The 16,756-nt window shown below is 34.3% G+C and overlaps 1 protein-coding gene across 3 annotated transcripts in view; it reads left to right on the forward strand.

Moving 5' to 3' along the window:
- Positions 1 to 16,756, forward strand: part of REV3L (REV3 like, DNA directed polymerase zeta catalytic subunit) — a 187,051-nt gene that overhangs the window by 62,375 nt on the left and 107,920 nt on the right. For all 3 annotated transcript variants that reach the window (XM_082856064.1, XM_082856065.1, XM_082856066.1), the window contains 7 exons: positions 434 to 508; positions 4,210 to 4,370; positions 9,218 to 9,317; positions 13,796 to 13,890; positions 14,459 to 14,563; positions 15,560 to 15,644; positions 15,732 to 15,880. In XM_082856064.1, coding sequence (XP_082712190.1) covers positions 434 to 508; positions 4,210 to 4,370; positions 9,218 to 9,317; positions 13,796 to 13,890; positions 14,459 to 14,563; positions 15,560 to 15,644; positions 15,732 to 15,880 — 770 coding nt within the window. The remainder of the gene's footprint in view (positions 1 to 433; positions 509 to 4,209; positions 4,371 to 9,217; positions 9,318 to 13,795; positions 13,891 to 14,458; positions 14,564 to 15,559; positions 15,645 to 15,731; positions 15,881 to 16,756) is intronic.

Raw genomic sequence — 16,756 nt, forward strand, 5'->3', positions numbered from 1 at the left:
CTGTCAACTAAAGGACTTTGTTGATGAACAGCTTTAGTTTTTGACAGAAAAAATGGGAAATGGGAAAAGGTATCAGGAAGGTCTCTGTTCTTCTCATACATGGTCTGAGTAAAGAACCACTTTTTAATAGAGCCATGATGATTGAAATTAAGGTATAAATAGTTTGCTGCTACTTTTTGTCCCTAGTTTTTTTTTTAAGTGGTATTTTTAAACTTTTTTAAAAGAAGTAACAAGATTTTATAATGTCATATGTTAACCTTGTGGTAGGTTTAATTGAAAAGTCTTGGAGGTTCTTTTGTTTTGTTGGGGGGCGGTTGGTAATATTCAATGTAAGTAAGACTGAATTCGGCCATCTGAGTCCATTTAGGACAATAAGTTGCATTATTTCATCTCTGATGAAAATAAATTGAAATGTCTTTTTCTTTTATTTCAGGCCTTTTTATGGTTATCATGAGAAGGAAAGACACTTTATGAAGATCTATCTTTACAACCCTGCAATGGTGAAAAGGTACAAAGATAAATGAAATAAAAAATGAATAACTATCACTTAAGTATTTTAATAATAAAAAGAAAAATCTAGAAGAAAGGCCTGTATAGTTTGTAGCATTATTAAAGAAAGAGACCATAATATGTACATATATGTGTAAAGAGAGAGAATCATAGCTTGGACTCTAGGAAGGATATTTTAAGGGACCTTGTTTTACACCCAACTGCTTCTTTTCTGTCTTAGAGAGTTTGTAGAAGTATATAAAGAGAGATGATTGGCTGCCTTGTATAATAATCCTAGTGCCCTGCTAGCCAGACCAAATGTTCAATACCAAGAGAAATTCGTTCTTCAGTTTCAAAGCAAGGAGAAATATGTGAGAGTGAGGCCAGAGTGGGAGAGCTTTCTACTGTGAACTTAACCACTTTTCAGTACTTAAAAGATTTTTCTGATGAGATAGGTGATGTTATTAACATTTTTTTCCATATTGTTTAATGAAATGTATCACCATTTAGAAGATTTATATAACTTAGTGGATCTATATTTTCCAAATGACCAGTGCATGATGTTAGAAAATTATGCATGGGTAAAAATACTCCAAGTGTTAGGTAGACCAATAAGTTTTAATATAACAGAGTACAAAAAGTTCATTGATTTGGTTTCAAATTCCACATTATTGCTGACCTTTAAGAAACTACCACTCCATTGCATTTCCATGTAGTAGAAACAAAGATCAACGTTTACCTGAAAAGGCTATTCAGTTACTCTTCCTTTTTCCAATTATTTATCTGTGTAAGGCTGGATTTTCTTCATATGCTTCAACCAAACAATATATCAGAACAGACTGAGCTGAAGCAGATGTGAGAATCCAATTGTCTTCTATTAAAACAGAGGTTTGCAAAGATTAAAACAATTCCTCTTTTCCCACTAAAGTGTTTTTGTTTTGGAAAATATAGGATTTTTTAATATATAAAACACTGTTATTTATGTTAACATATAATGGGTTTATTGTTGTTATTTTAAAATTAGTAAATAAGTTTCTTAAAATTTTCTGTTTTAACCTGATTTGGTAAGTGTCAAATCAAACAAAAGCTCTTTGACGCTGTCAATAAATTTTAAGAATGAAAAGGGGTCCTGGGGCCAAAAGTTTGAGAACCATCAAAATAAAGCTCTCTTAATTTTCAATCAAAGATTCTTAAAATCTATTCACAGCCATTCTGTCCTTCTCACTGCCTATTACAGTGGAAGAGATTTACCCCCTTACCTCTAAAGCTCATATTCTACCCTCTTTGACCTTTGCTTCCATCTATCAGTTATCCCCATCTCCCTTTCCACACCATTTAAATATTAATAAGACTGTGAATTTTACACATACACACATTCATACTCAAAAACATTCATACTTACAGCTATTCTCCCAGAAGATTTTTTTTTTTTTTGGCCTGTGTTGGGTCTTCGTTGCTGTGTGTACAACTTTTCTCTAGTTGTAGCGAGTGGGGGCTACTCTTACTTGCAGTGCACGGGCTTCTCATTGTGGTGGCTTCTCTTGTCGCAGAGCATGAGCTCTAGGCGCGCAGGCTTCAGTAGTTGTGGCGCGCAGGCTCAGTAGTTGTGGCTCGCAGGCTCTAGAGCGCAGGCTCAGTAGTTGTGGCACATGGGCTTAGTTGCTCCACAACATGTGGGATCTTCCCGGACCAGGGATCAAACCCGTGTCCCCTGCATTGGCAGGCGGATTCTCAACCACCGCGCCACCAGGGAAGTCCCCTCCCAGAAGAATTTATCTATACTTTGTGGGTTCAGTGTCTTACCTCCCATTCACTCTTTAACTTACTCCAATATAGGCTCTACTTCAACCATTTCACTCAAATTGCCTTCATTAGTGACCTCAGTGTTGTTAAACCCAATTAACACCTCTTTGTCCTTACCTTTTGACCACTTGTCAGTGCTTAGGTACCTTAATTTAGGCTGCTTTGATGTAAACCTTTTCTGGTTTTCCTCATACCTTTCTAGTCATTCATATTTACAACATTTTGTTGATTCCTCTTTTAACATTGTAGTTGTTTCTTGGACTTTTGTCTTAGGCATTGATTTTTTTTCTCTCTATATGTTCCCTTCACATTACAGTCTTATATACTCCCATTTTTTAAAATCTTTGTGCATTTGGCTTCCAAATATATATCAGTAGCTTGAATTTTCCTCCAGAGCTCCTGACCAGTATATCAAATCATCTATCTACTGGATAAATAGAAAAGCACTATAGTTAAGAGTGAGGGGTCAAGTCAGAGAAAATTTGGGTTGAATTTTAGCACTTCCACCTTTTATTTGTGTGATTTTGGACAACATTTTGATCTAAGACCCAATTTGTCTGTTTATAAAATGGAGATAGTAGTACCATAGGTTTGTAGTAAGAATTACTTGAGATTAAGCATTTAGAGCACCCAACACAGTGTCCAGTACATAGTGCCCCAAAATATGTTTGCTTCCTCTACTCTGTTAACAAAATTATCCTTATCCTCATCCTTATTATCATTTCTAATATTTTTATAGAAATCTCTCTGAATACTCCAGTATACCTAAACTCCAGTATATCTAAAACTGAGTTTGTCTTTATTTCCTCTCCAAATAAAATCCCCAAACAAACCTGTTTTCTTCCAGTAATGTAGCACCGCCAACTAGCTGCTTAACCAAGATATCTAGGCATTATCCTCAACTCATATTGTCTCACCCTCCATATCTAGTTAATCATCAAGTCCTGACCATTTTATTCCTTATATGTCTCCTGAATCAACACAGTTTCATGATCCTTGTTGAAGCCACCATCATCTTAGTTTTTCTACAGTAATCTCTCACTCTCTGTCTCTAGTGTTCTGCATTCTCTAGCTAACCTGGTCATTTCATTTTCCTGCTCTTCACAGGCAAATTCCACCACCTTTTCAGATGTCTTTAATAGGCTCTGCATGATCTGACTTCTCATTACCTCTCTACCCTCCCCCTACCACCACCATAGCCTCTGTCTCTAAGCCTCACTCAGTGGTTTCAGTCCTTGAATAAACCACATTTTCTTGTGACCCTTCACATGTGCAATTTTATTTGCATGAAATACTCTTCTCCTCTCTGAGAAAAAGTATTTCCAGTTCATTGTTTAGCCTCCTGTTTTAGAGACTTCTCTTCAAGAAGGCTTTGCAGAAGCTACAGTCTGGTTAATATCCCTTCTAGATGTTTCATATACTTCCCCTGCATAGCACTTGCACTATTTATAATTGCCTGTTATTTGTATTCCCCATCATGAAGGAAAAATAACTCAGAGAATAAAAATATCAAAAGTGGTAACATCTCTGTGTGGTTGATTGAGTCATATGTCCTTTTTTAGAATTTTTGTGTAACCTTTTCAGAATTTTTTCTGGACTTTTTAAAAAAGCTAATATTTTAAAAATCCTTTTGACATTTTAGGTTTTTCAGTATAGTTAGCATTAAATTAGTTTTAGAAGTCAAAATATTCTTCATTCAAGGCATTTTTTGTCATTTTCTTTCAGAGCATGCAGCTTACTTTAAAACTTGATTTTAAACTTTCAATTTCCAACTAAATACAAATTTCCAGTATAATTGAAATCAAAATTTTGTGTGCTAGTATAATGTGTTTTATCCTCTATATTTGTATAATCACCGTTTCACTTAACATTTTAGGAAACATAATTTTATGATATAACTTTTTTTTTCTAATTTAGGATATGTGAACTTTTGCAAAGTGGAGCCATAATGAATAAATTTTATCAGCCTCATGAAGCGCATATTCCCTACCTCCTACAGCTCTTCATTGACTACAATCTGTATGGAATGAATTTAATAAATCTGGCTGCTGTCAAGTTCCGAAAAGCAAGGAGGAAAAGTAAGGTTAATTTTGCAAGTTCAAATTAAAGCTTTTGAAACAAGTATTATGTAATTTATGGTTTATAAAATAATATATATTTAGAAAATAAATGCTGAGTGGATAAGGAATAAAAAGAAATATGCAAAAATGTCTTAGAGTTTATCAGGAAAAGAATCTCAAAATAAATTTTTTTGGTAATAGCTTTATTGAGATTTAATTCACACGCCTTACAATTCACTCATTTACAATGGACACCTCTGTGGTTTTTAGTATATTCACAGAGCTGTGCATCTATCACCACAATCAAATTTAGAACATTTTCAACACCTCTAAAGGAAATCTTTATCAATCACCCCCAGTCCTCCCTTAGCAACCATGAATCTTCTTTCTGTCTCTCTGTTTGCCCATTCTGCACATCTCATATAAATGGAATCATATGTTTATTTGTTTTCACTTAGCCTAATGTTTTCATGGTTCATCCATGTTGTAGCATATATCAGTATTTCATTCCTTTTTATGGCCAGGTAATATTCTGCTATGAATATGCTACATCGTTTATTGATTCATCAATTGACGGATGTTTGGGTTTCCTCCTTTTGGCTATTATGAACAGTGCTGCTGTGAACATTCATGTACAAGTATTCGTGTAGCCATATGTTTTCATTTCTCTTGGGCATATACCTAGGAATAGAATTTCTGGTTAAAATGCTGTAACATCTTTTGCATTTTATTGTTGGATTCCTTCTCCTCTACTTAAAACAAAGTGAAACCAACATTTTTCCTCCGACCCTGCTGTCCTTTATGTTATAATTATTTTCTTCGTTTTCACTGACAAACTTTTAAAACCAAAAGTTAGCTTTTTTTTCTCTTGTTGTTTACCAGCTATTCTTTTTTGGTTTAACTCCTTGGGTCTCTTCTACCATACCCAAACTGTGCTCTGAAAAGTAACCAGGGAGGACTTTTTCCCCCGAATGGTGGGTTAGGTTATTGGGATCCACCCTCCTACTAAAACCAATTTAATAACTAGGTAAGATTTTTTTTTTTAATCTATCACAGAGATTATAAACAATAAAGAAGTACTGGCCAAAAGAGGAAATAGAATGCTGAAAACAGCCTTTGCCCTGAGGGGTTTGCTAATCCTGGCTGCCTCCATTGAGACAGCCTTACTAGGTGAGGAAGCCAGAAACAACTCAGGGCCTGCTGGACAGGTTGGAACCCTCCAGAATAAGGTAGGGTTTCAAAGAGATATACCCAAATTAGGAAGTGGAACAACTTTGAGACATTTCAGTTTGAATCTCTTGGGACTAAAAGAGATTCCCAAATCTAGAACTTCATCTTAGGTGGTGGGATCATTGGATATCCATATGCCAGAAAATAAAAATAAAAGAGACCAGACATATACTTCATACCTTGTATAAAAATTAACTCAAAATGGATCATAGACTTAAATGTAAAATGTAAATCTATCAGACTTCTAGAAGAAAACAATGAGAAAATCTCCTGACAAGTTGATTTTGTCAAAGTTAAAAACTTTTTCTCTGTAAAAAATAATATTAAGAGAATAAAAAGATAAGTCACAGACTGGGAGAGAATATTTTCAAATTACATATCTGATAAAGTACTTATATCTTGAATAATATAAAGAATTCCTAAAACTCAACAAAAGCAAACAACCCCATTAAAAATGGTCAAAAGACCTGAACAGACACTTCAACAAAGAAGAAGATATAAAGATGGCAAACAGGAATAGATGATTCTCAACAGTATATATCATTAGGGAAATGCATTTTAAAACCACAAAGAGCAACCATTACACACCTATTAGAATGGTTAAAATCCAAAAAAAACTAGCAATAAACAAATGCTGGTAAGGATGGGAGGAGCAGCATCAACTTTCATTCATTGCTTGTGGGAAGGCAAAATGGTGTAGTCACTTTGGAAGACAGTTTGGCAGTTTCTTGTAATGTTAAATATAGACTTAACATATGACCCAGCAGTTACACTCCTGTATGTTTACCAAGTGATTTAAAACTCATGTCCACCTAAAAACCTGTATGCAAATGTATATAGCAACTTTATTTCATAATTGCTAAAAATCTAAAGTAACCAAGATGTCCACTCAGTGGGACAATGGATAAACTGTTATATACCAATACAGTGGAATGCTGTTTGTCAGTAAAACACATCAAGCTCTTGATTCATACAACATCGATGAATCTTTAATGCATTTTACTAAGTGAAAGAAGCCAGACCCAAAAGACTACAAGTTGTTTGATTTTATTCATACAACATCTGGTAAAGGCAAAACTATAGAAATGTAAAACATATTAGTGGTTGCCAGGAGTTGGAGAAGAGGAGAATGTTGACTACAAAGCCAATATACAGGGGAACTTTTTTTTTTTGTAGGGGAACTTTTAGGATGAGGAATTATTCTGTATGTTACTGGCATGGTGGTATGATTCTATGCAATCTTGAAACCCATGAAATTGTACCTTAACCAAGTATTGATGGTTAACATCTCCAGTGATGGCATATGGATATCGTGTCCCCTCTTATATGATATGATGAGGATGCTTCACCTCTGTGGTATTCTTCATGGAAACCCATAATAACAATCTAATCATGAGGAAAACATCAACAGACCCAGATTGGAGGACGTCCTATAGATGAACTGACCAGTACTCATGACTGTCAAGGTCATGAAAAACAAGGAAAGACTGAGAAATAGACCAGAGGAGACTAGGGAGACATGATAACTAACTACAATGTGGTACCCTACATTGGATCCTGAAACAGAAAATGGACAGTAGTGGATAAACTGCTGAAATTCAAATAAAGTGTATAGTGTAGTTAATAGGAAGGTATCTGTGTCAGTTTTTTTGTTTTGACAGATGTGCTTTGATAATGTAAAATGTTAACAATGGGAGGGGTGTGGTAAGCAGATTCAGAAAATGTACTATTCTTGTAACTTTCCTGTATCTAAAATTATTCCAAAATATAAAGGTTATTGGGGGAAAAAAGAAAAACAGTTTGCTTATCAGTGTCAAATATAGCTGGGAGTTCAAGAAGAATTGAGAAATGGAAAATGTTCTAGAGAGTGTACGGGAGGTATTTATAGGAAAAGGAGGTCAGTTTTACAAAAGTTTGTTTCCAGTAGGTGAAAAAGCATGAGGAAAGTTCGAATTAGCAAATACATGTAAGCCATTTATTTTAGTTATAAAAGTTAAATGAGTATTGGAAGGGATTTTTTTTCAAAATACGGAAAATTTTTACAATTTGAAGGCAGAAATATATGAAATTTCGTTGGGGGAAATTAAAAGCAGGGAAATTTCAAGTATGGTGAAATGTTTATTTTAGATTTTTGTTTTGTTTTGTTAAAAAAATAGATAAAAGATTATAATGAAAAGAATAGGTGAATTTTTTTGTATTATATTTTGTCATGTAATATCAGACACATAATTAAATGGACAGTAAACTTATTGTAAATATGTTGCATATATATGCACAACTTAACATTTTAATCTTGTAAGACAAGTTAATTTAGTACATAATGTAGTCTTTTGAAAATAAATTCAAAAGTGAAAAATATTTAGAAATTTTAATACTACATATGCATATACCATTTTGTCTTATTATTCAGTTATATACTCAGTTGCTACATGAAACGGAAATGCTGCTAATTACTGTTGTTAAGGTGAAGTATATAGAAGTACTTAAATAGAGTAAATATTTTTAGCATCATAGAGGGATTTTTTTACAGTTCTCCATAGTGCCTTTATATTACATTTTTAACATCCAGAGTTGAAAAGAATTATATATGTATTTTTAAATAAAATAATACATAAAGTGGAGGTAAAGTGTGAATTTTTATACTGTGATAACTTTGAATTAGTAAACTTGTGTAGATTTTTCACTCATATAAATTTCTTAGAAAATAATATTTGTGTTTTAATTTACAACTTGCAAAGTAATTTCATATACATGCCCTAGCCACATAACAGCAAAGCCTTCAAAAACTTCTGAAGGTATATAGAATCAGTTACATGGTTTGTTATGTGTTTTGTTAATATAGCAAAGATGGTAAGTCTAATTAATTACATAATTTTATGATCAAGCTAACCAAATAAGAAAAAGTATCAAATTTAGTTGGAGAGGATTGCAAATTTAATATCTTTCTTAATGTTAGGATTCCTTCTATGCCATTCACTCAAGCTTTCTTTATCTGAAAATTTAAATTCCCCATAAGAGATCACAAAAAAATTGCTAAAATTTAGAGACTACTTCCAAAGCATGGCCCCAGGACTCAGTTTCTACAGCTGGGACAACTAAGCAAATGCATAGTTCCCTCCAACTGCTCGTCAAATTGTATTTGCATTTGCCCCAGGTTTCCACTCACTGTTACTGCCATTACTTTCGAAATGCATTGTGTATTTTCTTTTTATTCAGGGATTAGCATTAAAGTATGTTTTGAATTTTATCTGGAATCTGATTTCCACTAGAATTTTAGTTGAGGCTCATATAGAATACCCTAGGAATTTAAAGTCTACAAAAATTCTTAGTTCTTTATTTTTAAAATGAGATTTGAAGCATACCTATCACAATAGCGCATTTAAATGTATCATAATTCTTTTCTAGTATGAAGGTATTGTGGCCATTTCTCTTTCATATCCATATATTGCAAATACTTTTCCCCATGTCGGTTTGGAATCATTACTCTCCACTGTGCATATGCATTCCGGTATGTTTATGAATTTTTAGGATACAATTTTAGGAACTGGTCATATGGGTTGTTTACTAATATACTTAAAGGGTAATTATATATAAGTTAAAAGTGGAACTTACCCCTTTTACCTTTTTATTCCTAGGTGATCCATTACGTGCGAGTGGATCTTGCAAGAATCAGCTACCAGGAAGAAATTCTCTTACTGGTACTTTATTTCGGTGGGAAGAAGACGAAATACCAAGGTTAGTTTATGTTGTAAAGGAAAGGAAAAGTTATTTACATATATCCTACTCTATTCAGAAGTCAATGGTTAGCATAATTTAATTTTAACCTTTATTGTAATTGTTTTTTATCTGTAAGTTTATCAAAAAAGCAAATCTCAACATTAGTGTGTTACATGGATCATAGATTTCAAGAACAGACCATGAAAATATACCTAGTTATTACCTAATTAATAAAAGAAATCTGGTTGTGTTTATACTTCTCTCCAACATCCATCTTCTTTGTACATTCTAAATTGACATCCTATAACTTGTCAAGTAAAAATTGCATAATAAAATAACAATCTAAAACCTACATGGCGGGACTTCCCTGGTGTGCAGTGGTTAAGAATCCATCTGCCAGTGCAGGGGACACGGGTTCAATCCCTGGTCCGGGAAGATCCCACATGCCGCGTAGTAACTAAGCCCATGTCCCACAACTACTGAGCCTGTGCTCTAGAGCCCGTGAGCCACGACTTCTGAGCCCGCATGCCTAGAGCCTGTGCAAGAAGAGAAGCCACTGCAGTGAGGAGCCCACACACCGCAATGAAGAGTAGCCTCCACTCGCTGCAACTAGAGAAAGCCTGCGCGTAGCAAAAAAGACCCAACACAGCTAAAAAAAAAAAACCTAAATGGCGAATATTTTAAATAAAAATAACCCCTAAATATTTCCAAATATTAAATATTTGTGGGGAGGGCTTCCCTGGTGGCGCAGTGGTTGAGAGTTCGCCTGCCGATGCAGGGGACACGGGTTCGTGCCCCAGTCCGGGAAGATCCCACATGCCGTGGAGCGGCTGGGCCCGTGAGCCATGGCCGCTGAGCCTGCGCGTCTGGAGCCTGTGCTCCGCAATAGGAGAGGCCACAACAGTGAGAGGCCTGCGTACCGCAAAAAAAAAAAAAAAAAAAAAAAAAAAATATATATATATTTGTGGGGAAAAAAGTGGGTTGACATAGTGTATATGAATAATACAACTTATAATTTCTTTTGACTTTTATTATTTATTAGACTTTCTTAGAGGCGGTAACATATTCCAACTGTTTAGATTTCCTTACCATAAAGCAGATATGTAATCAGTACCTATCTAAATTATCAGTAATAGCTTAATCTACATAGAACTCAGAGGTTTTCTGTTTTATGCCACAAAGTTGTTGCCCAAGCTTTCTTGATTGTTTTATTGATCATTTGGATATTGATAGGGTGGTATGGTTTCCTCTTTTCACTACACATATGTCACCTGATACGTTTTTAAGCAGATATTTTTTATGTAAAGTGCAAAGTAGAAAAAGTGTTTAGTTAAATGACTTTATTTTTTATTTCAAGGTAAGAAAATGTGAATTTATTAATCAGTTGAAGATAAACTGTCAAAAATATTTGTTTAGAGCTTAATTTATATAGTTTAAGATCTTAATATGTTCTTCACAGAATTTCCATATTATAGAATTACTTGGGCTTTTTAAGACCTAAAATTAAGAGAGAATCTCATTAAATGATGATGGAAATACATTGTTTTATGACTGGAATATTACCAGAATGAGACTTCAAAGACTTCAAATGGACAGTGACTTGCTTTACTTCTAGATTCAGTTAACATGTATCAGGACTTTTTGGTAAAAGTTGTATATGTACACATACACATGTACTTCTAGGTTCCCTCTCAGATACAGCAGAATTGTTTTTATAATTGTGTTGAAGTGGTATCAACTTTAGAGACAGCATTATTTACCACATCAAATTCAATTTCTAATCAGTCCAGAGCAAAGTGACTGACAAACTGTTTACTTTCTCATTTTTATGCCTGTGATACAGTTCCTCTATGTCTCTAAAATTGGAGCAAATCAACTTAACCCAAGGATTTTACCTACTCACTAGATCCCGTGGTTTTCAAAGTTCTACATTAACTTGTTTTTTGCATGATCAATTCAAGTCTAGGTTTATTTTTATTTGAAGCCTTTTTGAACAAACATCTTTCTGGTTAGGTCATAAGACTATAGTAAAGCTTCACTGCTTATGAGTTAGTTTGGAGAAGCTCTCTGTATTATAATGAAAAGTTTGAATCATTACTTTTAAGAGCAAAGATATGAAAAGGCAAACTAGTGAAACTAGACAAGGTATTCAGAATTAGAATTTATAATAAATGTAGGCTAGCTATATATTTTTGTCCCAAGTTTTTAGGATTCTTATATTAAACATGAAAATCCATAATTTTATCAAATACAGATAACATAATGTCCAACATTTTTGCCAAATCAGTGCTCTTAAATTTTATTAGTCTCATTTTTATCCCCAGTACTAGCACCTTCCTCTGGGTACCTTTTTTTGTTTGTTTGTTTTTTTTAACCCAAAAGTATTTTATATCCCTTCACAAACATTATTTCAAGGTCCATAACAAATAGAGAGCAACAAACTCATAATGAGATAAGAGCGCTGAGTTAGCAGCTGTACTAACCTTACCTGCTAGCTCGTTGTAAATTACCACATATCATGGACCTTCAAGGTCATCTGCCAGAGTGTTAAATTCACAAAAGTTGAGTCTACTGCAGTAATCTCAACCTGGCTGTCCATCAGAATGATCTGAACAGATTTTTTAAATTGTATATGTCTGAACTCCACCCTCAGTGATTGTAATTACTGACTGTAATTGTCTGTTGTGTTAAGCTATGAACAGAAATGTTCAGAGAGGCATGGTTTTCTAAATACCATTGTATTGCTTATCTACCTTTCATGACTAAAATGAATGGTCTACATGTATTTGCTGACTTGATTTTTTTACTCACACTTTTTCTGTTTACTGGAAACATTTTTAATTCTGAAAACTACTTCCTTTCCCTAGGAACTCCTCCTATACTGAATGTCTGAAGTAGGCAAGAAATAGTTGTAAATTTCTACTATGAGATTGCATTTTTTTTTTTTTTTTCTGTGGTACGTGGGCCTCTCACTGTTGTGGCCTCTCCCGTTGCGGAGCACAGGCTCCGGACGCGCAGGCCCAGTGGCCATGGCTCACGGGCCCAGCCGCTCCACGGCATGCGGGATCTTCCCGGACCAGGGCACGAACCCGCGTCGCCTGCATCGTCAGGCGGATTCCCAACCATTGCGCCACCAGGGAAGCCGAAGAGATTGCATTTTTTAATGTTATTGTTTCCCTCCTTTGTCACAAATGTTCTGCTCCTGGAAAGTTCACCCTTGAAATGTATAATACACCGCTTCCAAAAGTGTGAAACTTTTTAGTATAAAGGAGAAAACTGTTGGCCAAAAACTATTTTATCTGGTACTTTAATTCATGGCATAACTGATGTTGGTAAATTATATGGGTAAAGAAGACAAGCTATATTGACAATTACTTTTTCTGAAAGTTAAAGGGATGGATATATTGTGATAGGTTGACTAATACGTTCCTTCTCTGTCAATGGTAAAAAGATATATGTGTGTGTTGTGTCTATACATATATATAAATAGTAAAAGTTCCGTGGTTTAACAAATTAATCTCTAATATTCCATCAAAATTTCTGTTCACCCATTCCTTAGGTATAGACAATGGAAAATGAGGTTTTGTTAATGTTTCTCGTAAAACATTTTTATATGTTTCAAATATTAATGAAATCTTCTATCATCCACTTTCTAGTAAAAGTTCTCTCCTTTTCATTTGGTGTCCCTGTTGGTAGGAGATATGAATTTTGGAATGGATAAACTGGGATCCATACTAGTTGTCATGTTTATTCTGTCAAGCAGGGACATTTATGTGACGTCATCTGAAATCTTGCATGTGGTTCTGATGAAAAACAAAAATGCTTTTGAGTCAAAGAGCATTAGTGGGGAATAGTTCTGTAGTTCTCATAAAAAGTAATGACCTCATGGTGTCACCTCTTTTCCTAGCTATGATCCCACTATTGGACTCATGTGGTTTCTCAATTCTATAGTTATGGAAAAATTTTAAACATTCTCCAGCTTAGCAGTAGTTGAGGGCAGGGAGAACAGTATCATTTGCTCACTTTTCAGTATGTTCACCTCCCCTCATCTTTTGTTTTATATATATATTCCCTCCTCATTTTTAAAAACCATCTACGATTGCTGAGATAGGTGCCTCTGGGCAAATAATTGCATGTGTGTATGGTTTTTGATGCATCCCCTCTGTTGTCCCTCTGTTATCTTATCCCATCCTGCCCTGGATGTGACCCACATGCTGAAACATTGTACATTCCTTTTCTATAAAATATAATGAACCAAAATACGTAAAATAGACTCCAAAAGTATCTCAATGGAGTTGTCAATTTTGTGTTTCTCTTCCTGTTTTTCGTTTCTTTGTATATACACACAGTATCAATTATGTCATGAATAATTGTGGATTAATATAATATCACTGGTTTTTCTGGTTACCACATAAACATGAAAAATTGTTAAGTAATAAAAATCTTAAGAAAATTTTCTCTTAATTATTGTGTCTTTTGATACTTCTTTAATACAGCTCTTTAATACTGGAAGGTGTTGAACCACAGAGTACTTGTGAATTAGAAGTGGATGCTGTAGCTGCTGATATCTTAAATCGGTTGGACATTGAAGGTATATACACAGTTATTGTTAATATATGTTTTTATTTTTAAAAATCCATGACCAAAGGTTGGGAAAAGTAGGGAAGAAAACGTTACTAGGGAAGTGAAATTACTTAAAGAAGGAGGATGTAAAATGTTATGAAGATTTTTTTCTGTACCTCTGATGAGATAGTCATCATTTTTTCATTTATGCTTTCATTCATATGAGTTTGTTTGCATAGACATGAACCTAAAGTAAGTGTGACACTAAATAAATTAGCCATTATAAAAGAATTTACCATGCTCTGCCTTTTAATTTTTTTATTTCCAGGTTATATACCAGGGAGGAGACTTTTAGGTCTGCTGGCTATAATCAAATGTTTGAATCTTATTCACTTGCTGTGTTTTTGGGAACTAGTAGGAAAACTAAAAAAGGAGTAATACAGTAAATATAGGTTGGGATAATTTGTTTTATTACACAAAGTAGGTAATTGTTTTTCTTAAAAGACAGTATTTTTTTTTAAGTATGGGTTTCTTTTCTTTAAGCAAGTATTTTTCACTTTGACCCTTGTAATATTGAAGTATTATTATGATTACAGCTCAAATTGGTGGAAACCCTGGTCTACAGGCCATATGGGAAGATGAAAAGCAACGGCGAAGAAACAAAAATGAAACTTCTCAAATTAGTCAACCCGAATCACAAGGTATAAATGATTTTCTTTTAACTGGATATTTTAATGGAAAAGTTTAAGCCATTGAGTTTTTACCGTGACATTAGATTTTGCTTTTCAAACTACCTTTAAATTTTCTATATATATTTTCCCTATTCTCATTGCTCTGAACCATAATTCTGTACCTCCAAAGTGTCACTCATTGTCTCTCTTCGCATGAGAAATTGACATCTTCATTGGCCTTGGTTTTCACTGGTAGTACCTTTTTCTCCTTTTTCATTCTGTGGTATGTTTTAACCTCTTGTATTTCCAAATGAGCTATAGAATACTTAAAGAAGAGCATGAGTCCCAACTTAGAAACACTTCATTTAATTCATTATGCTTTGAAAATGTCACCCATGAAATTCTGCCCCCATGTTATTTTCTGGGTATGTCATATAAATTCTGACTTTGATTACCTTGTACATCTCTGAAGAAAATACTCATTTTATTTTTTACTAAACCCTGCTATATTCAAAAAGACTTTGAAGGGGCTTAATTAATGCCATGGATACAACAAAAATTTTTAAATAAAGGTAAAAGAATAGAAGACATAATTCAAAAGGCAAAGGTATTTGAAATACAGTAGTAAGCCTATACTGAAGTCCAATTAAAATTTGTATTATAATCTCTTGGACCCTAAAAATCCTTTGATAAGTTTTGAATGCCTTTAATTTCTTTTAAAATAGAAATATTTTATAAAGGGAAAATTTCTAGGTTCAGGGTGTATGATACATTTATAGGTAGAAAATAATGTTTTCCTCTTTTAGATTTAAAGTTGTAGAACTTAATCTTAGACTGACTTTAAGTGCTTAATTTCATAGCTTCAGTAACAACCATTTCTCTTTTGTTTGATTTATAATAGGACTACTTTTATGTGGTGTTGTATGTGTCAAGGATAGGAAATTGCTACTATTTTAAAAGCTCTTCTAGGAAAAAATTTCATTTATTTGCTTTCTACATTTTTTAATGCACTTTTAAAATTCAAAGATCACAGGTTTGTGCCAGCAACAGAAAGTGAAAAAACATTTCAGAAGAGACTTCAGGAAATTCTCAAACAGAATGATTTCTCTGTGTAAGTGGTTATTTATTATAGATCTCAGAACTAATTTTATTGCTTTGATATATAGTTTGTTATAAAGGATATGTTTTAATTAAGCAGAACATTATCAGGATCTGTGGACTACAGCGATGGATCCCAGGAGTTCTCTGCTGAATTAACATTGCACTCTGAGGTTCTGTCTCCTGATATTCCTCACTGTACACCGGCTAATATGGTAGAAGTCCACAAAGACACAGAGTTGAGCAAAGGTGAGGTTTTCTTTCAAGTGTACAGAAAATACCATAACAGACATCCTGTGTATCTAGCACTGAGATATAAGTATTTGGTTGAGTTAGCTAATTTTTTTTTTTCCTGAGAAATAAACATCATTGATGTAGCAAAGACCTCTCTCCCATTCTTTTACCTTTTCTTCATCTCTAGAGGTAAGCACTGTTCTGAAGTTGGTACAAACTGTTACAATATATGATTTTGTGTTTTCTTATATATGTATGTCCAAAACATATGCTATTATTTATTTTTTGTGGTACGCGGGCCTCTCACTGTTGTGGCCTCTCCTGTTGCGAAGCACAGGCTCCGGACGCGCAGGCTCAGTGGCCATGGCTCATGGGCCCAGCTGCTCTGCGGCATGTGGGATCTTCCCGGACCGGGGCACGAACCCGTGTCCCCTGCATCGGCAGGCGGACTCTCAACCACTGCGCCACCAGGGAAGCCCATATACTATTATTTTAGGTTTTAGATTTTACATAAATGGTGTCCTACTTGGCGTAGATTAAGTAACTTGCTTTTTTTCATTCAACGTTATGTTTTTTAACAACTTAATTAGGGTATAATTTATGTAACATAAAATTCACTCATTTTAAGTGTATAACTCAGTGATTTATAGTAAATTTACAGAGTTGTACTAACATCTCCGTAATTCAATTTTAGAATAGTTCCTTCTCCTCATAAGATTCTTTGTGTCCATTTGCAGTCACACCTCCAACCCCAAGTAACCACTCATCTTCTTCCTTGTCTCTCAAGATTTGCCTTTTCTGGATATGTCATGTAAATGAAATCATACAAAATGTGATCTTTTGTGCCTTGCTTCTTTCACTTAGCATAATGTTTTCAGGCTCATCCATATT

This window comes from Leucopleurus acutus (assembly GCF_964270905.1).
Source record: "Leucopleurus acutus genome assembly, chromosome: 15".
Classification (NCBI taxonomy): Eukaryota; Metazoa; Chordata; class Mammalia; order Artiodactyla; family Delphinidae; genus Leucopleurus; species Leucopleurus acutus.